Genomic DNA, 25,837 nt, shown 5'->3' with positions numbered 1-25,837 from the left:
ACATTTTATGGCGTTTATATTTTTGTTTATAAAAAAATATTTTCTGCTAAATATAATTTACTGTCCAAGCCATAAATAGAGTGTTACTTGTATATCTTGGCGAGGAAATATTTGGGGCCGCAGTTCACTTACTCATCTCTGTACATTTGTCAACAAAAACATACATAACAACAAATACATTTAAGTGAAAGAGGCATCTTATGATTTCTTCATTACAAGATTGCCTCTTGCTTGTCGTAATATTATCGCAACGAGAGAGGGAGATATTTCGGAGGCATGTTGCAGTCTACAACACAATGAGTTACGATAATGAATGTTCTCTGCTTGGCTAATCTGTCGTCACCATCCTGCCTCGTAGGGGACCCCTGCTATGTTCACCTCAGGAGACCTAAACTACCTCATATGCCTAAGTGCAGACATACTGGCGTACTTTTTAATAGACGATTATATTCGTATATGCATAGACTGAGGCGCAGGTCTTAATGTACGTACAGCCGTCCAGAACGGCACACAGATGGGTGTTATTGATGAGACTACATTAGAAGGGTGACAAGACAGGCGTGGTGACGGGCAGTGATGGTGTGGTAAGTGGTGCACGTGTCGTCACCACCTCGTCCCCCTTGTTATTCATGGTGACGCCACACCACCACACCTCTCCACGCTAGCCAGCCCCGGGGCCGCTTGGCGAGGGAGGACGGGGGTGGAGGGACACATTGACGGCTTGAGGCAAGGGCTGGACGGAGGGAAAGACAGGCAAGGTAAGGAGGAAGGGAAAAGTGAGAAAGGGAGTGACAGGAGAGTGTGGAAGAGGGTAAAGACACCTGCCAGAAGCTGGAGAAACACCTGGCGATGATAGCTACCATCTTGACTAGTGGCTGACAACTTACCTCAACTATTGTCACTATTATTTAGATTTATTCTTCAGCACAGTTGACTCAGTTACACACCTTCGGTTACTAAGGATAAGGTGACACATTGTCATATAGGCTTGGTGTTGGGCCTATCACCCTCTACGAGGTTACCACAGCCACCACAACACACCTTACCGATCAACCAGTATGTTCACTTCACTGGCCCTGAACATAATCCAGGACGCAAGTATACGCTCAGTATATACCTGCCAGTGCATGTGTGGTTCAATGCCTATCATCCTCATGAGTGTTAATAAGACAACCACAAGTGTTAACTGACCAACCAACAGGCATACTTAAGCTTAGGCCAGAGACCTGTATATACACTTGAGAAACGTGGGTACACTAACTGGTATGGAATGTATCCCTATGGTTTATGTATGACATTTCTCAGCAAGACTACCAAGCCTGTGTGAGTGAGCTGGTGACATTTACAGCTCGAGGTCACCTGGCCATATCTCCCCACCCAGCACTGTAGCGCTGCCTGCCCTCCTTGTCTGGAACCGCTCCTCACCTAGTCCCGTCTGAGGGATGTACAATATATTAGCCTTATTCCACTACGGGCTCACCATAGCCCGTGCTACTTGGAACATTTTGTTTCGAGTAGCTGAATCTACACAACAACAATATACAACTTTGCACTTTTTCCATACACATTAATTTTCGCAATTTAAACTAATCAAGTAGATCTACCCAATTTATGTGTCCAACTTGTGCCAGTGTTGGACTGTCCCAGTGGGACACTTGTGTCCCCTGGCTCCTGGGCCTCAGTAATGCGGGTACAATGAGTCATGAGAGAGTTCCCAGCGTTTATTTCCCAGGCAGGAAAAGAGTTAAGAGAGAAAATTGTGGAAAATAATGAGGAATGAGAGACCACATGGCCCTAATTCGCCCCGGGGAGAGGTGAACCACACTAATGACCTGGGGACAATCTTAGCCTTATTCAAGGCATAAGAGGGCCTGACGGCTGAGTGGATAGCGCTAGGTGTTCGTAGTCCTAAGGTTCCGGGTTCTATTCCCGGCGGAGACATATGGGCAGTTTCTTTCACCCTAATGCTCCTGCTCACCTAGCAGTAAATAGGTACCTGGGAGTTAGACAGCTGCTACGAGCTGCTTCCTGGGTGTGTGTAACAAAAAGGAGGCCTGGTCGAGGACCGGGCCGCGGGGACACTAAGCCCCGAAATCATCTCAAGATAACCCCCACACCGGGCCGGGGAGCGCCTGGTCCCCCCCCCCCGTGTAATCTCCACATTCCAGCCTATCTTATCGCTAAATTTCTACCTGCTTTTTTATCATTATTAATATAGGTATTTATGCAATTACTCTAAACTAGACTATTGGAAGGGTTGCATAGTGTGTGTGTGATGAACAAGCTATGTGATACTAAAGCCCCCACTAACACAGGGGATGGTTACCCATACTAGGGCATGTGACTGTCACCCTACACTGGCAAACTTTGCATCCATTATGAGGATATCCTCTACAACACGCGAGTGGATCAAGTAATTCAGTCGCCAGCAGTTATTGCAGTGCTTGTAGCCCTGTAGCCGTTCTCTACAATGTTGTTTAAGATTCGCTACTTGGAACAAAAAGTCCCAAGTAGCACGGGCTAAGGCGAGCCCGTAGTACACTTGTGTTCTCTACCACTATGGAGCGTCCTGTTGTTGTTGGTCACTGATGACTCGCCGGTGTACGTGTGTTCGTAAGATGTTCAAGTAAGAACAGATTAAAATTGGGTTATCCCAACCTTGGAATTCTCGTGTGAGAACGTCTGTCAAAAGTAGCCATCAGCCTCACAGAGTGTGGGTGAAGGCGTCTAACATGCGCACACGTTACTTCATCAGTTCCCCACAACAATACACCAGGTACAATAAGGATTATTAATGTCAGAACTTACGCCACAACCATGTATGTTATATTTGTTTGAGACTCTCAGCTCCAAGGGTCTACATGTATGATAGTTCCACACACTTGAAACACGTCGAGTGCTCACAAACAACGAAAATTTCACTGTAGTGAACAAAGAATTTTTTTTGTAAATTAAACATTGTTGATTCACGTCATTCACTTGGGTATTAGGAGACTCGAATCGTCGACCCCACGGCCTGACCTACAACTGTACTATTATAATAATAATAATTTCATTCACCTGGGCTCTAGGAGACTCGAACCACGAACTCCACGCATGTGAGGCAGAAGCTCTATCCACTCAGCTATGAGTAGTCTTAATAAGGAAAGATTCCAGAAGCAACTACTGCTGCTATTTCTGGAATCTTTCCATGAAGAGGAGAGGGGAGCTGCTCTGATTTTAGATTATCTGATTATCTGATTTTAGAAAGTATACCGACCGTTTTTTAAACTTTTTGGCTTTTGTTTTTTAGACTTTTTGACTTTTGTTTTTTAGACTTTTTAGACTTTTGTTGTATAATGGCATCAGTGAAACTCTTTTGGGAACGGAAGCCAAACTGGTAAGGACTTAATATGTTGAGTTTTACAAGGTAGAAATAGAGCTGTCTGTAAATATTTTTTCAAATATTTATGAAAATATAGGTTGAGTTGATATTGGTTTGTAATTGTTTATGTCAGCTGTCTCGCCTCCTTTATGGACTGGCGACACTCTTGCTTTTTTAAGGATATCAGGAAAAGTATGACACTAGAGATTTGTTGAATAGCAGAGCTATTGGAAGAGCAGGAGGCAGCACTCTTATATATCATAGATGGTATTTCATGAATGTTCCCAGCTTTGGTTCTAAGTGATTGAATTATGGAGATAATATGTGTTTGGCTGACTGGTAAAAGGAGTAGAGAGTTAGGACAGCTGCCGGAGAGATATGTAGTAACATGTGTCTGGGTCGCTGGGATTTTTCTGGCAAGGTTTGCACCAATTGATGAAAAGAAAGCTATTGAATTCAGTTGCCGTTTCTAAGTCTGTTGCAAGTGTGTGTAACCATCTTTGAAGAATTATATCTGCTTGTTATGTGATTGTTGTTTAGACCCTGGGATGTTAGAGACTGGCTTTCCATGTACTTTTCATATTTCCTTTTGCTTCTTTAAATCTATTTTCATAAAAGGAAGCTTTGGCTCTTCGTATTATATTGGTAAGTATTGATGAGTATCTCTTAATTTCTTCTTTTGTAACTAGGCCAATCCTATGGGTTCTTTCATATTTGTGTTTCTTATTAAGTGCTTTCCGTAAGCCACTTGTGAGCCAGAGGTTGTTTAATTAACCTTTTGGCAGTTACTTGCTATTGGGGCTGTATATATCTATCCGTGTGTGTCTTACAGGCGTTCTCTCCCATGGTACTTCACCATCTGAAACAATCACCTCTTGTGTTACTGGTTCACACTGGCATTAAATTATTGACATTTAACATGTATTAACTGTATTTATGTATTAACTGTCATTTACGTTGTATTGTATACTGGACACAATGGCAACTGTGCCCTCGTAGCACTGTGTTGCGCCGCGTCCAGGCACCCGCAGGGATACCAATGTCCACAGGTTTTGCTGTTTTATTATTATTATTAACATCTTTATTGACAAAATTAATTACAATTTTGCCTAATCTGAGGATTTCGATTAAGTCTTATTAAAGTGAGGATAATGCTGGTATTCACTGTCACGCAGGACAGAGGGTCATACACAAGACAATAGGTCTAAACTGTAGGCGGAAGCACACATATATCATAGTTACAATCAATGTTTTAATGTATGAATATGTAAAAACAACTTTCTATTGTGCACTGCTGTCTGATTCTATTTCACAAATTCGACGAATAGGACCGCGAGATCCAGAGACATAACTTGAATGGTCATGTTTTTACTGGCAGAGAGCCGTGATGAGGTGCATGGCGATCCTGTGGTCCTGGGTTCAATCCCAGGCGCCGGCGAGAAACATTGGGCAGAGTTTCTTTCACCCTATGCCCCTGTTACCTAGCAGTAAAATAGGTACCTGGGTGTTAGCCAGCTGTCACGGGCTGCTTCTTGGGGGTGGAGGCCTGGTCGAGGACCGGGCCGCGGGGACACTAAAATGCCCCGAAATCATCTCAAGATAACCTCAAGATAACCTTAATTGTCAGGTGAGGGTCTGGGTGGCACTCCCCCCCCCCCCCTGTCCTACCCTTCCCGGTGTCCCTCACCTATTTCTTCCCCCCGTCCCATCCTTAATCCTTATCCTGACCCCTTCCCAGTGCCAGATAGTCGTAATGGCTTGGCGCTTTCCCCTCTAATAGTTCCCTCCCCTTCGGTACACCCTTCTCAGTCATGCATCTTATTGACTTTTGCTCTCCACACTTTTTTATTTTTTAAAATTTTAATTATATTTTATTCTCTTAAAAAAATTTTTTTAAATATTTTATTCATTTAAATTTTGTACACAGTTCTCTTTCGTTCTCTGCTAAAAAGAAGAAAAAAAATTAAATCTACATGCATCAAATTTGGCTTAATTTCAAATAAGCGCATTAGGCCTATAATTTAGGTTTAAACCCCCCGTCTCTGACCTTCTGACCTCGTGGGGGGGGAGGGGGGGAGGGGGGAAGGGGGGGAGGAGGGGGAGGGGAGAAGGGGGGAGGAGGGGGGAGGGGGGGAGGGGGGGATGGGGTTCCCTAATGACCCTTACCGTGTACAGGTCTCGTGCAACAAGGCCATATCTGTCCTGACCAGCGACCACATTAATAAGCAACCAGTCTTTCACTGCACAGTCACACGTGCACAGTCACACGTCCACAGTCAACTCTAACGCGTGCACAGTCAACGCTAACACGTGCGCAGTCAACTCTAACACGTGCACAATCAACTCTGACACGTGCACAGTCAACTCTGACACGTGCACAGTCAACTCTAACACGTGCACAGTCAACTCTAACACGTGCACAGTCAACTCTAACACGTGCACAATCAACTCTGACACGTGCACAGTCAACTCTAACACGTGCACAGTCAACACTAACACGTGCACAATCAACTCTAACACGTGCACAGTCAACTCTAACACGTGCACAGTCAACTCTGACACGTGCACAGTCAACTCTGACACGTGCACAGTCAACTCTAACACGTGCACAGTCAACACTAACACGTGCACAATCAACTCTAACACGTGCACAGTCAACTCTAACACGTGCACAATCAACTCTGACACGTGCACAATCAACTCTAACACGTGCGCAGTCAACTCTAACACGTGCACAATCAACTCTGACACGTGCACAATCAACTCTAACACGTGCACAGTCAACTCTAACACGTGCACAGTCAACTCTAACACGTGCACAATCAACTCTACCACGTGCACAATCAACTCTAACACGTGCACAATCAACTCTAACACGTGCACAATCAACTCTGACACGTGCACAATCAACTCTAACACGTGCACAGTCAACACTAACACGTGCACAGTCAACTCTAACACGTGCACAGTCAACTCTGACACGTGCACCACCACCTACACAGACACTTCTCACAGCACCTAACAGAAGGAACATATATCTCATAAATAATAAAGAGTGGCATGCGATAAGGAATAACTTTGCGATAAGGAATAACTTTCCCTTACTGCACTTGTTTGTGTGAAAAATTGTAGTTTCAGTTCTCCAGTTTCATAAATGTCTATGTCAACATCGGGGTGACAGTTGCCAGCTCACCGTCATCTCGAGTGTCGCCACCCAGTTTAATAAGTGTAAACAAAGCCGCCAAAGATTGAGAAAAGATGTACAGGTTCGTAAGTGCTTACGTAACTCCTTCGTAAATCTGGCCCCAGGAAGATAAATGTACTTCTGAACCTGGGGCCAGATTCACTAAGCAGTTACGCAAGTACTTACGAACCTGTACATCTTTTCTCAATCTTTGACGGCTTTGGTTACATTTATTAAACAGTTTACTAGCATGAAAACTTGCCAGTCAACTGTTGTTATTGTTATAAACAGCCTCCTGGTGTTTCGGAGCTCATTAACTGTTTAATAATTGTAAACAAAGCCGCCAAAGATTGAGAAAAGATGGACAGGTTCGTAAGTGCTTGCGTAACTGCGTCGTGAATCTGGCCCCAGGTTCAGAAGTACATTTATCTTCCTGGGGCCAGATTTACGAAGGAGTTACGTAAGCACTTACGAACCTGTACATCTTTTCTCAATCTTTGGCGGCTTTGTTTACACTTATTAAACAGTTAATGAGCTCGGAAGGACCAGGAGGCTGTTTATAACAATGAAAACAGTTGATTGAGAAGTATTCATGCTTGTAAACTGTTAAATAATTGTAACCAAAGCCGTCAAAGATTGCGGAAAGATGTACAGGTTCGTATGTACTTGCGTAACTGCTTCGTGAATCTAGGCCCTGGTCGACTTGCGGTCAACCACCCGAGGGCTTCCTCCTCTCCATATGTAGAAGCTGGTAAGAATTGTATTTCACCTTTGTAAATGAACATTAATGACACTATGTAAAAGACACATCGAACATTTTATGTAGGGCAGACGTAACTCTGCCTATCTATGTATTTATGTCTGTAGGTTAAATTGGCCTTTCAAAAGCATTACAATCACCTTCTGTGGTTGATTGTTCAATAAATCCCTGAACTATAGGCTTAGCAGATCTCTCACCCTGTCCATGGAGGACAGAAGAAAATGTATATATGCTGGTTAGTGTTGTAAATGTGTGGCCACGTCTGTGGTAGAGAGAAAAAAAACAGTATGGCAACGCTGCCACGGTGAAGCCCTGGCTCTCAGGGGCTTCCTCGCCTCCACCAGCGTGGCAACACTGCCACGGTAAAGCTCTGGTCCCCGAGGGCTTCCTCCACCAGCGTGGCAACACTGCCACGGTAAAGCTCTGGTCCCCGAGGGTTTCCTCCACCAGCATGGCAACACTGCCACGGTAAAGCTCTGGTCCCCGAGGGCTTCCTCCACCAGCGTGGCAACACTGCCAAGATAAAGCTCTGGTCCCCGAGGGCTTCCTCCACCAGCGTGGCAACACTGCCACGGTAAAGCTCTGGTCCCCGAGGGCTTCCTCCACCAGCGTGGCAACACTGCCAGTGTCACATATACAAGTGCCACTGAAGATGCCATAAATAATAACACTACAATCATGCTTTACATTGTGCCATAAGGTATTCTACCGTATAATTTTTACCAATAATTTTGATTGTTTTATGGTTTTGAATTTAGGGTCCATCAACCTTTATTGCTAAAGATAATATTTCTGAAATCCTTGCACTGTGTCCATGTTTCGCTTCCAGTACATAAACGACATATGAGCTTAAGCAACAAGAGTGTACTGTGAAGACGAATAACAGCAAACAGCAGCTTCCCTGTAATACCTAAAAGTATTAGCGAAAAGACCTAACAATAATGTGTATATTTGATTGTAAATACATAGCTATTGAAATGGAACACTCTCTGTAACTAGCTGACATTATGATTATAAAATGTGCAGGATAGATGCTAATTGTTAATGTAATAATCTCCGATGAGGTCTGATAAAGACCTTTTGTGCCCTCGGTAATCCTTTTTTTGCGCTACCGCTCACAGGATGAGTATGGGGTGCACAATAAACTAGCGTCCTCCGGCGGCAACAATCAACCTCTGGAAGGTTATCATGGCCACCACAACGGTCTAGCGGCAACCTAGTGAGTATACCTTAGTCCTGAACATAGTCTACAACTAAAGTAAACTCTCAGAGATAATACCCCGAGAGAACTGAAGTATACCTCTCAATGTACAACACAAGGACAATTGTAATTGTATCCATGTCCTTGTTTTGGTTGGTGTTTGGCTTAGGGCTATCCACCGCGGGTGTGTTATACAGGCCCCCAGCCAACAGTTTACTGAGCAGTTTACTTTACCACAAGAAGTAAACTTGTTCTGAACGTATTCCAGTACTGAAGTATTCCCTCAGTGTATGTGAACAAGAGCGCTGCTAGCTTAGGTAAATTAACTATGAGGTTCAGTTCCTGAACCCATTTTTTTTTTTTTTTTTTTTTTTATTATTTTCTACCACAGACGTGGCCACACATTTACAATGCTAACCAGCATATATACATTTTCTTCTGTCCTCCATGGACAGGGTTAGAGAAGTGTTAAACATACAGTTCAAGGGTTTATTGAACACTCAACCACAGAAGGTGATTCGGTGCTTTTAAAATGCTAAGCTAACCTACATACGTAAATACAAAGATACACAGATTTACGTACGCCCTACATAAAGTATTAGATGTGTCTTTTACATAGTGTCATTAATGTACATTCACAAAGGTGAAATGTAATTCTGATCAGCTTCCATATATGCTTTATACCCATACATATACATACACACACACACATACACATACATATATACACACATACATGCATTCACATACATTTGTCTCATTTACCCTGACAGGGTGAGGTAGCTGATAAAGAAACTAGTGTGCAATTAAGCGCTTAATCACTGAAGGTGATGAAGGTGCTTTTACAAGCTCAGGTTATATAGTTACATCACATACATACATTGTATGATTGATACATTACATGGTCAATTTTGGATATAAGTCCAATATATCATCAAGTGTTCCAGTACTCATATAGTAACTACAGAGTTCAGCATACCTTAGCCCAGGAGGGCGAAAGTCAGTCAGTATGGGACATTCTACAATATAATGTTCAAGAGAGTGCATGTTTTCTCTTTCACAAAGTTGACACATTGTGTACTCGACATTTGGGTTTTGAGAAAGCTGCCAGATACGTCTATATCCCAGGCGTATTCTGGCCACTATAACATCACATTGCCGGGTTCTTGTTCTATTAGTCCCATATGTGAATGTCTCCTCACGATATCTATCATAATATTTAATGCTACAACTTTCAGGTCTTTGAGAATTTGTTAGGTCGGTGAGATTTTCATTAGATATTTGTTTAAGTATTCTCTTTGTCACTGCTAATGAAACACCCATATCAATTTCTACCACTGGTTTTCTGCAAGCTGACTTAGCAAGCATATCAACAGTGTCATGCCTTGAGATGCCAACATGTGATGGTATCCATAGGAATTTAATCTCAAATCTGTTTTCTTTGGCAGCTAAAACATTCATTCGAATATCACTGACTATTTTCTGGGTGTCACTACTATGTGCGTTCAATGCCAGGAGTGCACTCTGCGAGTCACAGTATATAAGTCCACTGCCCTGAACCCATTGTGTGCCCCTGTAACCCTCTTCACCACCGCCCACGGGATCGGCATGGGGTACACCACCACCCACGGGATGGGTATGGGGTCCACCACCACCCACGGGATGGGTATGGGGTCCACCACCACCCACGGGATGGGTATGAGGTCCACCACCGCCCACGGGATGGGTATGAGGTCCACCACCGCCCACGGGATGGGTATGAGGTCCACCACCGCCCACGGGATGGGTATGAGGTCCACCACCGCCCACGGGATGGGTATGGGGTCCACCACCACCCACGGGATGGGTATGGGGTCCACCACCGCCCACGGGATGGGTATGGGGTCCACCACCGCCCACGGGATGGGTATGAGGTCCACCACCGCCCACGGGATGGGTATGAGGTCCACCACCGCCCACGGGATGGGTATGAGGTCCACCACCGCCCACGGGATGGGTATGAGGTCCACCACCGCCCACGGGATGGGTACGGAATACATAATGACTACATCAGTGTATATGTACGGATAAATGGGGGTCTACCTCTGGGTGTATACTTGCATCAAATAATTTAGATAGTAGAGTAGCGGCGGTCCTGGGAAACACCTGTTGATACCCACCATCAGAGCTCTTGCGCATCTCGTGGCGACGCTGTTGGACCTGTTGGAGCGATCAACACACACACACACACACACACACACACACACACACACACACACACACACACACACACACACACACACACACACACACACCAGTGGGTGCAGACACCTCAAGGTCGCTCAAGGCAGCATGTCTGGTAAAAATAGTCTCCCCATGATCAATGAGAAACTGATTTTCTTCCTGGGAACCTGCCATTGTAGCTGGTTTATTGATTCATTTATTCCCAATGCACTACATTAACTATGTTATTTTATTTTGTTATAATTTATATATTCCATATTATATTGTGTTAATGTTTCGTAAACTTGCTTCATTTCATTGAGGCGCGTTAGTTTAGTTCATTTATTATGTGAGGGTCCCTGTAGTACAGTAGGCTTCCTTCTCGACGCACAATCGAGAATTCTGGGTTCAAATCTCGGGCGGGACAGAAATGAATGGTTGGGCATATTTTCTTTCATATAATGCATCTGTTCACCTAGCAGCGAGTAGGTACTCAGGAGTTAAGTCAGTTTGTTGTTAAGGGGGGGGTTACTTTTTTTTTTTTTTTTTTTTTTTTTTTTTTTGAGATATATACAAGAGTTGTTACATTCTTGTACAGCCACTAGTACGCGTAGCGTTTCGGGCAAGTCCTTAATCCTACGGTCCCTGGAATACGATCCCCTGCCGCGAAGAATCGTTTTTTCATCCAAGTACACATTTTACTGTTGCGTTAAACAGAGGCTACAGTTAAGGAATTGCGCCCAGTAAATCCTCCCCGGCCAGGATACGAACCCATGACATAGCGCTCGCGGAACGCCAGGCGAGTGTCTTACCACTACACCACGGAGACTGCCGGAGACTTCTTCACCACGGAGACTTCTCTGCTTTCTGGGCAGAGTCAGTAATTCGGCCTTGGGGGGGGGGGGACCTCGATAAAAGCCACTAACATTTTTACAATTGTATCTTAGAGTCACTTACAATTAATGTATCAAGTTTGGAGACTTGTACACATTTCAGTACAAGAAAGAAGGCAAATAGTTGTGTGTGAAAGGGTAGAGGCCAAGTTGTTTATACGGACTCCCTTCTCTTCTTACTCTTGTTCGTTATGTAATATGCTGCTTTAAGACGTGTTTGGCCACCGTCTTTACCAGTTTAGCCTCTCCACTGCTCATCACCCCCTTGGGGGAACCCTTATTTATCCAGGCTATTTCTCTAGTGGCTAAAGTCCCCCTAGTATTTGAAGGTTTAGCTCTTACACTCTTGATTCTTGTGTCTGTTGTATCCTTTCCCGGGCATTCTGTTGGTTGGTGGAGTGATGTCAATTACAGCAACCACTAAATTCATGTGTCCACTGCTGCTGTACCCATGACACACACCCTTGCTGGTTGGGTTCCTCTCATACCCTTACTTTTAAAAAGTGTACATGTGGGTGTATGTACTACTTGTGCTTGCGGGATACCTGTTAGCTCTTGGACCCCGCCTTTCTAACCGTTGACTGTCTAATGTACTGACTCTCGGCCTATTTTTTTCCTCTATCATATCTGCTACATAAATTTCTCTCTCACACACACATTCCCAAGATGCAGCCCGTAGCATCTATCTAACTCCCAACCCGCCCAACACACACCGAAACTACGATGTTGATACAACGTTCGAACAAATTTTAACACCTCCTAACTAGTTATAACAACCAATATAGCAAGTTGTAACAACGTTCTAATACGTCATAAACACGTTAACAGTCAATCAACTGGTGTACAGGTTCCTGAGCCTACTGTTCTCTATCATATCTACATTTGAAACTGTGTATGGAGTCAGCCTCCACCATATCACTTCCTAGTACATTCCATTTATTAACTTCTCTAACACTAACAAAAGTTCTTTCTAATGTCTCTGTGGCTCATTTGGGTACTCAGTTTCCACCTGTGTCCCCTAGTGTGCGTGTGCCCCCTGTGTTAAATTAACTGTCTTTATCTACCCTATCAATCTCTGAGAATCTTGTATGTGATGATCATGTCCCCCCTAACTCTTGAGTCTTCCAGCGACGTGAGGTTTAGTTCCCGTAGTCTCTCCTCGTAGCTCATACCTCTCAGCTCGGTTGTTATGTATTCTTATTTCCTACCACAGACGTGGCCACACATTTACAATGCTAACCAGCATATATACACTTTCTTCTGTCCTCCATGGACAGGGTGAGAGATCTATTAAACATATAGTTCAGTGATTTATTGAACAATCAACCACAGAAGTGATTGTAGTGCTTTTAAAAAACTAATCTAACCTTCATACATAAATACACAGATTTACGTCTGTCCTACATAAACAGTGTTCGAGGTGTATGTTACAGTGTCATTCATGTGCGTTTACAAAGGTGAAATACAATTCTGTCAGCTTGGGTACTAATCTGGCGGCATACCTTTGAACCTTCTCCATTTTAGTCTTGTGCTTCACTAGATATGGACTCTAATTAATTTCTTTCTTTATTATGCACCCCATACCCATCCCGTGGGCGGTGGTGGAAAGGGGTTACAGAGGAACATAGTGGGTTCAGGAGCTGAACCCAAGTGATTCAACAAGAGGCTCACAACAGTCACTATACAAGGCACTTTGCATCTGTGGTGAGTCACACAGTTACTAGTCTTGCTCCACACCCACCCAACTGGGCGGCAGCTTTACAGTCATGTGCTCCACACCCACCCAACTGGGCGGCAGCTTTACAGTCATGTGCTCCACACCCACCCAACTGGGCGGCAGCTTTACAGTCATGTGCTCCACACCCACCCAACTGGGCGGCAGCTTTACAGTCATGTGCTCCACACCCACCCAACTGGGCGGCAGCTTTACAGTCATGTGCTCCACACCCACCCAACTGGGCGGCAGCTTTACAGTCATGTGCAGGCTGCACCTACAGGAAGCTGGAGCTGCATACTCCAATGTTGATGGTACATCAACACTGCTTCTTTTATAGCAGGTATTTGTCCACTTAAACATATCATCCTCCAATTAGAAGAGATTCACGTCAACATCAAATAATCACCCGTTTCTTTTAAGCCTATATTTGTCTCTCTAAAATAAGAAATTGAACGATTTATAATGCACCACAATAACTCACAAACGAATGCATTTGTTAGTGGAGAAATGAGATAGTAAATTAATTGATTATTCAGACGTCCAAATCCCCGGAGAGAGTTGGACTGCTATATCCAAGCTCAGAAACCTCATCTTCAAAAGAACATATCTGTTGTGAAACAAAATCAGTGCCGAGCGAGAATGGTCCCTGAACTAAGTCAACTCTCCTGCCAGGAACGGTTGAGGGCCTCATGATTATCCACACTACGCGTCAGACACGACAACTGAACATGTTAGAGGATATTGATCCAGACCAGCTTCCCTGTAACATCCCACAAGGGGAAGCAGCTTAAAGCTCAAGATGCCACAATGTACGACAGACAACAGATGCTTTTTTCACTTAAAAGCTATGGAATAACATAGCCACTTAACATTCCAGGCATAAAAACAGAGAAATAGAGAACACAATGACCAGCTGCTATCTGCAGCTGCATCGCCCGCTACGACAGCTACTAACGCTTGCGAACCTACTGCAGCTGTAACACCCGCTCCTGCAACTGAAGCAACCCAGAACCCGACGACTTCTCGTCCATCACCGTCTGCTACAGCTCCACCTACAGTACGTGCATCCACGGAACCTTCTACACCTGAAACAAGACCTGCTGCTGTTACTCAACCATCAAGAGCTCAACCTTCACGATCCACATCTGATTTTTACTCATCCGACTCAACGGATGAGGACGTCTGTGTGGGAACGCCATCTCCACATTCACGGAAATGTCACTACTCAGCTGCCGATGTCCTTCACGACACTACACGATCAACCTTCAAGGATAACTCCACAATGACAACACGAAGTCAGACCACCGAGACAGACAAGCCCAAGAAAAAAGACCCACGACCAGAGTTTGCTTAAATCGTCAAAAAAACCACTGACACTGACGAAATGAACTAACATCAGTACCAGCCATCAACCTTCAACTACCATCAACTGCCAGCTCCTTGCGAGCCCAGCCCCTGTGTGTACTGTAAATGACGTCCCCACTCAACCCTACTTCACTCTACTCAAGTTCAAATCCGCGGTGGTTGGGCCACCGATCTTTCATCTCCCCTCTTCACCTCGTCTCCAGTTCCTCGCTCAAGATTTCTGCATCCTCGTTCCGTTCTCCCATCCCCAGCTTGCCAACTCTATGGACATTATCAAGTTCAAGCACAATGACCGGACTAAGGCTGGGATACACCAAACTAGCAGCACACAGATCTGAGGGCCTGAGGGCCACAATCTCTCCAGTGGCCTCGACGGAGACAGAACTCCGGCGGCTTGTTAAAGGAGTTCCGTCCCCCACCCCCCCGCCCTCCCATTGTTCCTGAGGGTTTTTCCCACTGGATTTTGAGTTGAAATAATGCCTTGGCGTTTACGACATCGGTGGGTAGGCGGTTCCATGAGTGTAAAGCCGTCTGCGTAAAAAATCCTCTCCTATTTTCTGTCCTACGTAGTGGCTGGTTGAGCTTGAAGCTGTTGCCCCTTGTATAGGTTACATTTGACCTTTTAAATAAACGGTCTGGAATAATATCCATCATTTTATGTAGTATTTGAAAAGTTTCGACGAGATCAGCCCTGTCATGTCTGGTTAGCAGTGTTATTAGTCCTGTGGATCTCAACTGTTCCTGATATTAGAATTTACTTATTTCTGGGATGAATTTTGTTGCTATGTTAAACTTTCTCCAATGTAGATATGTCCTTTTGAGGGCGATGTCTCGGTGCTTGGATACAGTCTTTCAGAGGGAGACGCACCAGAGACTTGTACATTAAATAACCACTTTCTTTTCCTTGAAGTCATTGGTTTATTTGATTATTCCTAGTTTTTTTTTTTTTTTTACTACAGCTCCCCCTTGTGCAACTTTCAATAACTGATGTATCAAAACACCCTCGGTCTTTTTATCCTTCAATCTATTGAAGAATTGCTATGGTAATTGGGATATCACTGATAGGCCCTACATGCCTTTGTCAATCGTGTGCCCATTTCAGGAGCTCAGGTACATTTATTTGTACAGCCTCAATATAGTTTTCGCTTCCTACTTTACATAAATATCAGAATACTCTGCAAATGTTATGATGTGGTGTGTAATATTCTCATTTATGTCCTTGATGTGCGTAACAAAAAGGGTTGGCCCCAATACGGACCCTTGCGGTACTCCACTCACCACCTCCACTTTTCCAGTCACACTCACATCCTAAGCGTCACATCTCCCAGCTCAGTCGATTAAGGCAGTGTCTGGGATGCTCCCGGACGCAGGTTCGAATCCTCGTCACGGCCCTTGTGGATTTGTTCATTTGATGCATCACGTTAGTGTGATCTGTGTGTGTGTGTGTGTGATCTCCCATCCTTTACTGTCTTTGTTTTAATCAATGTTTTATACATTCTAATATTTCACCGTTTATTTCATGTGCTCGTAATTTTCTCGCCAGTGTTTCATGTGATTATCAAAAACTTTTGACTCGTCCATATATACTACCTCTACTGGAAGTCTTTGTCTGAACAGCTGGTTACCATTTACAAAAATTGTGAGCAGGTTAGTAAGGCAAGATTTATTTTAACAAAACCATATTGTATTGATTTTACTAAGTTATGCACCGCGAGATAGTGAACGATTCCATCAATATAAATAAAGGACAGATATAAATGAACTTTGCATCAGAAGAAAATTTGTAGAAGTCATGACGATAATGGAGACCTGCACACTGGGTACTCCCAAGCACACACCTTAACCAACTACACCACGACATGCTCAAAAAGCAGTGCAACCTGGAATTCAACTGAATCCTCTAGTTGTCCTGAGGGTTCCACTGAAGCCAAATCAAGGTTCTACGAACTGCCCGCATTCACCCTGGCTGTGGTCCAGGAGATCTACCTGCAACACTTCTCTTCATATGCACAAAGAAATCACATTAACAAGATATATCAGTGATATTTTCTAACTGATACATCACGTATGATTGTCTTGTACTATTGATACTATTATCTTTCACTGCTTCTGACATCATAGTGCCAGAATCAATTTCAAGCACGACATTATAACCCTCAGATGCTTTTTAACATGAAGCACATGTTAGGGGAGCAGACCTCTCACTCCATCTAAACTACCAAGTAGTCAAAACATTGGCTAAAATATCTCCAGTCAACCTCAAAATTAGACCACATCTGACCTTTTCATATCTCTTACAGACTTACACCACCCGGGAGCCGGTCGGACGAGCGGACAGCACGCTGGACTTGTGATCCTGTGGTCCCGGGTTCGATCCCTGGGCGCCGGCGAGAAACAATGGGCAGAGTTTCTTTCACCCTATGCTCCTGTTACCTAGCAGTAAAATAGGTACCTGGGTGTCAGTCAGCTGTCACGGGCTGCTTCCTGGGGGTGGAGGCCTGGTCGAGGACTGGGCCGCGGGGACACTAAAGCCCCGAAATCATCTCAAGATAACCCGAACAATCATAAATATAAAACGTAACCCCAGCAACACATGAGAGCAACAATCCGCTGAAGCCATCAACACAACACCCAGCCTTCGCCGCCAAGTTCAAGTATGTTATGTATAGTTATATTATGTTTATTGAGACAAGAAAATACATCTCAAAGGGATAGAGTAGCTTAGGCTATTTCTACCCCAGTACCGCCTAGTCTTACTTTACTAAGCAGCTGTCCACGCCTGACAGCTGGGTGGACAGCGCTTCGGATTCGTAGTCCTGAGGTCCCGGGTTCGATCCCCGGTGGAGGCAGAGACAAATGGGCAAAATGTTTCTTTCACCCTGATGCCCTTGTTACCTAGCAGCAAATAGGTACCTGGGAGTTAGACAGTTGCTACGGGCTGTTTCCTGGGGGTGTGTAACAAAAAGGAGGCCTGGTCGAGGACCGGGCCGCGGGGACGCTAAGCGCCGAAATCATCTCAAGATAACCTCAAGATAGCATGCGCTCTTGTGACGCTTCTCCCAACATTACCTCTCGTGCAGTCGACCGGAGGAGTAAACCCAGTTCCCGAGAGTTCCGCAAACAGACGTATCGTAAGGAACCTTATACAGAAGTAGACGACTTATGACTCCTTTTACCTTCTTGGGGGTTTTCCTTCCCGTGAACAGTCATAGGATTGGCGCCCAGTCAATCCTCCCTGACCACGGCTCAGAACCCAGTCGGAATCACTCGTGATACGTGTGTATTACCACCGGCTTCCATGAAAAGGACATATACACTGAGAGGTGTACCTTATTTCTCGGTGCATATACAGTACACAGAACAAATCCACTAAGACCGGTGACGAGGATTCGAACCTGCTGTCCGGGACGATCCCAGATGCTGCCTTAATCGACTGAGCTACGACATGGTAAAAAGAGTTGAAACCGAAGTTCAGGATCCAGTACACAGAGTTTGCTTTACTTCCGGACAATGTTTTCAGGGCTAAAGTATGCTTCCTGGGGGGGGGGTAGAAATAGCCTAAGCTACTCTATCCCTTTGAGATGTATTTATTGCTTATCTCAATAAACATACTTGAACTTGAACTTGAGTATGCTTCCTGGCCTGTCAGTAAGGCAGTGTAACCCTCATACACCTGGCAGGCCTTAAGCCCAACACAGTATCAATCCGGCTTTCGGTCCCTGTGGAAGTCATTAGTGATTTACTAATAAATTTACTTGTAAATTCCCCTCCTTCCCCCCCCCCCCTCCCTCCGTCTCATCCAACAGCTTGTAAAAGTGTTCCCCAACCACCAGACGTCTCCATTACCGCCATCCAGCGCCGCAACAACCCGCACGTGACGTCACGAATGGTGTCGCTTTCATATTCCGACTCGTGTACGTCAAAGTAATTTATTATCTGTTGAAAAAGTAACGTTTAGCATATGCGAAAATAATTGCGAGTGTACTGAGAGGAACATGAAAGTGTTCTTAAAATAGTCAGCTTGCACTATTATGGTCAACAATTATAACAATTTTAATTTATAAACACGCACACAAATATTATCTATGTACCTGCGGGCCACTGTCTCTCAAGTGGCCTCGACGGGGACAGGAAGCCAGCGGGTTTCCAAAGGTCCCCCCCATTTGTCCTAATGATTTTATCGTATTGGATTTTGAAATTCTGCAGCGTTTTGGCATTTACACCTTTGGCGGGTAGGCGGTTCCAGGGAGGTTTATAACACACTGTCCTCAGGGAGGAAATCCCATTAAAGTAATGTATTCAAAACTATTACGCAATTAATGCTATTGTCAACTCTCTATCCATGGTTAGGTTACGTTAAGGTTACTTTAGGTAAAGGTTTGGTTAAGTTAGGTTTTACTACGTTTGGTTACGTTAATACGATGTAATACTGTCCCCACCTGAAACGCTAAGCGTGTTAGTGGCTTTGCAAGAGTGTAAGAGCACCAATGATATGTACTCTCACAAACCCAATGTACCTTCTTGTAGACAGACAGACAGACAGACAGACAGACAGACAGACAGACAGACAGACAGACAGGACATAGATAGATAGATAGATAGATAGATAGATAGATAGATAGATAGATAGATAGATAGATAGATAGATAGATAGATAGATAGATAGATAGATAGATAGATAGATAATTAAATTAATTAATGGTCTAAAATGTGAAATATGGAATTCGAAAACTATTTAAGTGTACCCTTGAATTTTGTTTAGAGAAAGCTAAATTGTTCAGACCGTTTTAAAGAAAACACTTTTTATATTTTAAACCAACAATTAATAATATAATATATATATAACTTTAGAATATTCTCTGTTTATGATAACGGTTCACTTGCCAGTTTACAAGCAGACTATTATTGAAACCGTAATATGTTTTTAGATCATAACAAATATCTAGATAACTATCCAGGTGGTTTTTTTTCTCTTGCTAATGGATTTGCTCTGAGGAAGAGTTGATCTCTTTTTCTGTCTACACTATAGCTTGTTGAGGTAGAAACCGTTGCTCCTTGTTCGTGTTACATCTACTCTTCTGAAGAAGTGTTCTTTCCAGATTAATATACTCCAAATTGTTCAGTAATTTAAGTTTTCAAACATGGAACATTTCCATGAGCCCTGTCATGTCTGGTTTACAGTGCTGTTAGCCCTATGGCCCTCAACCGTTCTTGGTATGAGAGTCGACTTAGTTCTGGAATTATTTTTGTTCCCCGGTGCTGAACATTCTCGAGAGCAGATGTCTTCCTGGGGACGAGGTCTCCACGCTTGGGTACAATAATGAACGTGGGGCCGCACAAGACTTGTGCAGCTGACTAGTTATCGTCTTTTCCTTGAAGTAAAAATTTCGTTTGACTATTTCTAGCCAGGATTTGGTTTGCATTTTTTGCTGCAGCTCCCACTTTCTTTTGGGGGTTGTAATGGTCATTACTTTCAGTAATTGGTTGATTCCTACTCCAAGGTCCTTTTTTCCATCAATCTGATACAAGCTAACGTTGTTAACCTGGTAATTACATTGTGCATTGTTAAGCCCCACATGCATTTTTCGATATTAAAAAGTATTTGCTAGTATTGCGTCTGATAATTTCTGGTAAACTATTATAATGACACATGCCAATAATTTAGCAACACGTACAGGGCCCGTAAGACTCCTAAAGATTCACTTGAATCCCAGATTGCATTGTCTTTAACCATGTCATGGTGTAGTGGTCTAAGGAGTTTGCTTGGGATCATTGGTTGGGATCATTGTTTGCTAAGATCATTGGTTCGAATCATCCCAGTTGCTCTTACTGATTTTCTCATTGGTACATCACGTTAATGTGATATCTTTGTGCACGTACAACTATATTTATTAGAAAGACTATTTTCTGTTATTATTAGATTACTAATACAGTTATTATTAGCAAGCAGACAAGATATTACGGCAAGTATTTAGAGAAAATATTAAGATAATGCACATAACAAAAGAGTGAGGCCACGCCCAGCCTCAGCCCGGTGGTGGACCTGTGGGTGGGGCTGTGGGTGGACCTGTGGGTGGGGCTGAGGGAGGAGTCTCCTTCACCTGTTGCTCCGCCCACTTACAGTTCCAGCTTATATATATAGTCAGGAAATGCTAAAGACACCACACAGCGAGAAGGAACGAACGGGTTCATGACTTATTTGACGTAAGCTCTATAAGTTTGTTGTCCCATATCGTTGTGTATATCACTAATGGCCGTATATGAAGGTCTATAATGAAACGCTTGTTATGAGTGGAAAAATCATCAAAGCTCATTGTTAATAGTGTTGCATATTTTGAGCATCTTGGTGTTGCATATTCCAGGGCATCTTGGGAATTTTCATTACAATATATATTATTATTATTATTATTATTATTATTATTATTATTATTATTATTATTATTATTGCCTGCACTGTAGTTAATAATTTATGAACAAATTTTCAAGTAAAACTGTTATCTTCCCCTTGTATTTTCTGTATTTATATTCTTACGTACAACGGCATTTATAAGGCTACCCGAGACTGTATGGTGGACAGCAGTGTACATGAGTGGGACGTAGATCACCTTCATGCCCAAGTGGCACCTCAAGGAAGAGATAAAGTTCCAGTTGGGTGTCTGGCACCCTTCTTTACTGTGGGTGCTCGTGGCTCAGTTGGTAGGGTTATGGTCTGCTGCTTCTGTGGTCCCACCAGGCAAACACTGATTCAGAATTAGAGTTGTAGATCTGTAGAACGACCAGGGAGCAAAACAGGAGGTAGAGGACAGAGCTGCCAATAACGTAGAGGGAAACATAAAAGGAAGCAATTGATGTTTTGCTTTGAATGCCTTTTGATGAAGTCCTTCCTTCGTCGTCTCAACTGTTGCTCTTCCCTGCCAGTAATACTGTATATTATCTAAAACTTTGTTGTAAATGTTTTCATGTTTCTAATTAAGTCTACTAGCACCAACACATTCACGTTAGCCATAATATTCACGTGTAATGGCTTCGCCACTCGCAGGATGAAGGCGGTTGCAGTGTTGATGACTCTGGTGGTAGCTGCCACCAGCATTCCCCATTACCCACCTAAACCACTTCCGTACACAGTGCCCACCCCCACCTGCACCCCCGTCACCGTCACCCACACCACAACACAGTCCAAGGAGGTCACGGTAAGTCACCTCGCCGCCACCAACACCTTAATATCTATATAACAATTACACTGAAAGAGTTTCCAAGCTAATATTAAAAGTTGGATGTGTAATTATTACGTTCTTGGTGTCCCGTTCACCCTTACTGTCGCATTGGTTCATATTAACAAAGTAAAAATGTTGCTAATTAATGTTGACTTGTATATACTAGTGTTCCCAAAAGCTTTAGTTTTTCATTAATCCGTAAGAGATCCGGATGACATTAAAACGCGTCACCGAACCGCTGTAGGAATAGTTGTACAACACAATTTTCACATTGGTGTCAAAAGGACATTTTAATATTGATGTAACTAAAGGACGTGTTATACCCCCGCAGGAGACGAGCACCGCACCGGTCTACACTACCACAACGGTGTACCAGAGTGCTACCGTCACCCGGGACGTGACCCAGACCGTCACCACCGTCCTCACTGACAACATCACCAACTACCACACCGAGACCAAGCAGGTGGAGGTCCCCACCACCATCACCACCACCCACACCGTACTCTCCACCACTTATCAAACCAAGACGGACAATATTTACGTCACCCAGACCCAAACTTCTGTCAAGACCCAGTACGAGACCGTCTGTCCGGTGCCTCCCTACGGTGGCTAGACCGCTCTTGAGACCGTCGAGAGTAACATGACGAAGTATCGTAGATATTGTTACTATTGCTTGTTGGATATCATTAAGATTGTTATGTTTACAACCACATTAAGATAAATGTTTTTTATAGTGGAAAACTCTTAAAAGAAAATTTAGTGGACGATTAATCATAAAATGGCTGCACCACCAGACTGTAACTTTAATAGGCTATACTGGATAATAATGAATTAGAAATAATAAAATAATGTGTGTAATCACAAAATAATGAATTTATATAAGACTTCCTAGTAAATTATATGCGCTCCATTTCATAGCACAGTATATTTAGTTATCTTTACTACTTGATGCTATAAAACTTGAGTATATAAATCTGGATTGTAATAAAAAAAATCCCCATGTAGCGTTTGGCTCAACCCTCAGGAATAATCTATCTGTACTAGCTATATCTAGAAGCTAGCTATATCTGTATATAGCTAGCTATATCTGTAGCTAGCTATATATATAGAACTACATTATTATAGTTCCCCTAATTGCTTACGTTTTCTATGCGTTCATAAACAACTTAAGGCCACTGACACTCGCATCGTGCCGCTGGTGGCTGACAGTAACTCATAAGGGCGCTTGTTGTCCCTCAACACCGCTCTCCCGCCCTCACATTTTACTGATAGAAACTGTGTTTACATTTGCCTCGTTAAGGACGGGAGACATCTCCCGTCACGCAGGGTGCAGTCGCACCTCCACAGATCTACAGTGTCATCTACTGATACTGGTTATGGCTCAAAAGGGTAAACCACTTACGGGCTATTCATGCCCGTGCCACTTTTTGGATGGCTTAATCTTCATCATCATCGCCTCGTTAAACAGTTTCGGTGTACTTATCAAGTTGTGCTTGTGAGGGGTGAGCTTCGGCTCTTTGGTCCCGCCTCTAAACTGTCAGTTTGCTAGTGTTGTGGGCATGTTTCATTATACTCAATCCCTCTGTTCACCTATAGCAGTCAATAGGTACTTGCAGGGAGTTAGACAACTGTTGTGGGTTGCATCCTGCTTAGTTAATTTATTGTGCACCTCATATCCTTTCTGTGGTCGTGGAATATATAACACAGACATATCATGAACTCATTTGGGGGAACTGAACCCCCAAAACTCATTTACCTGAGCAAGTTACAGTACAGATAATCTTGTTTCACAGATCAATGATTATATCAACAATGGATTCGAGAACGATCAGAACTACAGTCTCTAAGCTAAGCAACGTACATCTGCAGTGAACTACTTTCCTAACTTGTTTATCATGCACCACACCCTCCCCCCCCCCCCCTTCAAAATCCAGTGGGCAGCGCTGTAAAGGTTACAATCACCCACATTTACTACCTATAGCTAGCAAGCTAGGTATATTTTGCTAAAATTTCTGGTAGCAGATAATTTTGAATGAAAGCTTCCACTCCACTCATCAAAGACCCCGCCTCCCTCTGCTCGTCGAGGACCCCACTCCACCGTCTTAGACCACCCAACACATTCCTGATCACAAATACAGTTACTGTGAGGGAGGGGGGGGGGGTGTTGACGACATACACGTAGACTTCGTTAAGGAAGACTCTTGGGAATCCTTGCCAGCAGACTCAGTTTATGTCTCAATCAAGGACAAATGAATCATGAACTAATCCACAAGGGCCGTGACGAGGATTCGAACCTGCGTCCGGGAGCATCCCAGACACTGCCTTAATCGACTGAGCTACGACAGGGTTAAAAGGGTTGAAACCGAAGTTCTACTGAACTTACTGGATCTTTTGTTCATTTGATGCATCACGTTATTGTGATCTCTGTGTGTGAAATGAATCATACCCATCCCCCAGCTGCTACACATCATTGCACTGATGGATATAGAAGCAAACTTGGTAACAGCTTCACATACTACACATACGGGGAGGGAGGGAGTTTTCAGGGGAAAGCCCCAAGCCATTACGACTATATGGCACCTGGAAGGGGTCAGGATAAGGATTTGGAATGGGACGGGGGGAAGGAATGGTGCTCCCAACCACTTGGACGGTCGGGGATTGAACGCTGACCTGCATGAAGTGAGACCGTCGCTCTACCGTTCACTGTAAGTGGTTACTACACACATGGATCAATAGACCAGCAGGGACAAGAATCTGGGGCTGCAGTTAAGGCAGGAAAACTCTACTCTAAACTAACTCTACTAAAACTAACTCAATAGTTGGAGATTCGAACGGATGCTCAACTTAATAAACAGAGACGCTAGCCATTCAAGAGGCATTGGAACATACTCTTGCTGATCACCAATAAAACATTATCATACAAACAGATTCAAAAGCTGCCACTTAAACCTTACAAGAAGAACACTTACGTGTCAACATCCATATTATCACAAATGTTATAGCATGTATGCACTCAAAACACAAGGTCATCGGATCATTACCAACTGGGTACCAAGTCATGTCGGAATATTACGGGCTATTCATGCCCGTGCCACCTTTTGGGTGGCTTAATCTTCAGCAATCAATCAATCGGAATAATAGGGAATGCAATTGCAGATGAAACAACAAAACTTGCAACTAAGAAGGGGAATGTAGATACTGTAGGGTTTAGGGCCCCGTGCAGGAATATCCCTGACAAAATAAAAACTCCATCTCTTAACGTCCCCCATCCCAATATCCACCCCCCCCCCCATGCGTCATCTCCCATCCTTCCAATATCCTGCCAATCACTTGAAGGTTCTCCCTTCATCGCCTATCCAAGGGTTGGGGCATCATGGCTCCTAAGGATATTTACCACACGTTTACCTGCTCTCTAATCAAATATATAATAATTGTATGATAGGTATGATTTCTTATATTATTTACTAAGGTCAATCACACATGACAAAATCCTATATTGTTAATTTAGATGTTTTTTCCCCTTGCAATAAGTGTAAATAATAATAATAATAATAATAATAATAATAATAATAATAATAATAATAATAAAAATATATTTTTTATATTAACAAGCTCAGGTATACATAGCAATGTGCTGCTACCCAATTCTATATGAAAGATTAATTTTTTTATCTTTATTTAATAAAATACAATATAAATCATATATACATAAGTTTTACAATACAACATTACATATACAGTTGTATAATTCTCAGTGAACAAGTGTTTCATTATCACAGAACATGTAATTCTCCTCTTCATAGAGTTTCTTCAATATTTTAGTCTTAACTTGCTATAACAAAATACTTATTTTCTATACACTATTTACATATTAGAGTCTTTGTACATGTGTGTGTGGATGAGTCGTTCTTTATCATCAAAGTCAAACTTCTTGTTC

General features: G+C 43.3%; 2 protein-coding genes across 7 annotated transcripts in view; one reads left to right on the top strand and one right to left on the bottom strand.

The window, feature by feature from the left end:
• The window catches only part of LOC123762392 (salivary glue protein Sgs-3), a 115,004-nt gene that overhangs the window by 52,291 nt on the left and 36,876 nt on the right, over positions 1 to 25,837 (bottom strand). The window lies entirely within an intron of this gene.
• Positions 628 to 25,416, top strand: LOC123762240 (chondroitin proteoglycan 1). 6 transcript variants are annotated; one of them, XM_069324384.1, is made up of 5 exons: positions 635 to 758; positions 8,430 to 8,527; positions 16,987 to 17,340; positions 21,726 to 21,876; positions 22,232 to 25,416. In XM_069324384.1, exons 4-5 carry the CDS (start codon positions 21,727 to 21,729, stop codon positions 22,511 to 22,513), a joined length of 432 nt encoding a protein of 143 aa, XP_069180485.1. In that variant the 5' UTR covers positions 635 to 758; positions 8,430 to 8,527; positions 16,987 to 17,340; position 21,726; the 3' UTR covers positions 22,514 to 25,416. The 6 variants fall into 6 exon arrangements, with proteins under 6 accessions (XP_069180489.1, XP_045604587.2, XP_069180485.1 ...); XM_069324388.1 differs by lacking the exon at positions 8,430 to 8,527 and having other exon boundaries at positions 628 to 758; XM_045748630.2 differs by lacking the exon at positions 16,987 to 17,340.

Source organism: Procambarus clarkii, chromosome 2, assembly GCF_040958095.1.
Source record: "Procambarus clarkii isolate CNS0578487 chromosome 2, FALCON_Pclarkii_2.0, whole genome shotgun sequence".
Taxonomy (NCBI): domain Eukaryota; kingdom Metazoa; phylum Arthropoda; class Malacostraca; order Decapoda; family Cambaridae; genus Procambarus; species Procambarus clarkii.
The sequence above is the reverse complement of the archived record's forward strand: the minus strand, read 5'-3'. Positions and strand labels throughout refer to the sequence as shown.

Coding starts and splice junctions, on each gene's coding strand:
- LOC123762240 (XM_069324378.1), top strand. Junction 21,877..22,231: donor CACAGTCCAAGGAGGTCACG/GTAAGTCACCTC, acceptor ATACCCCCGCAG/GAGACGAGCACCGCACCGGT.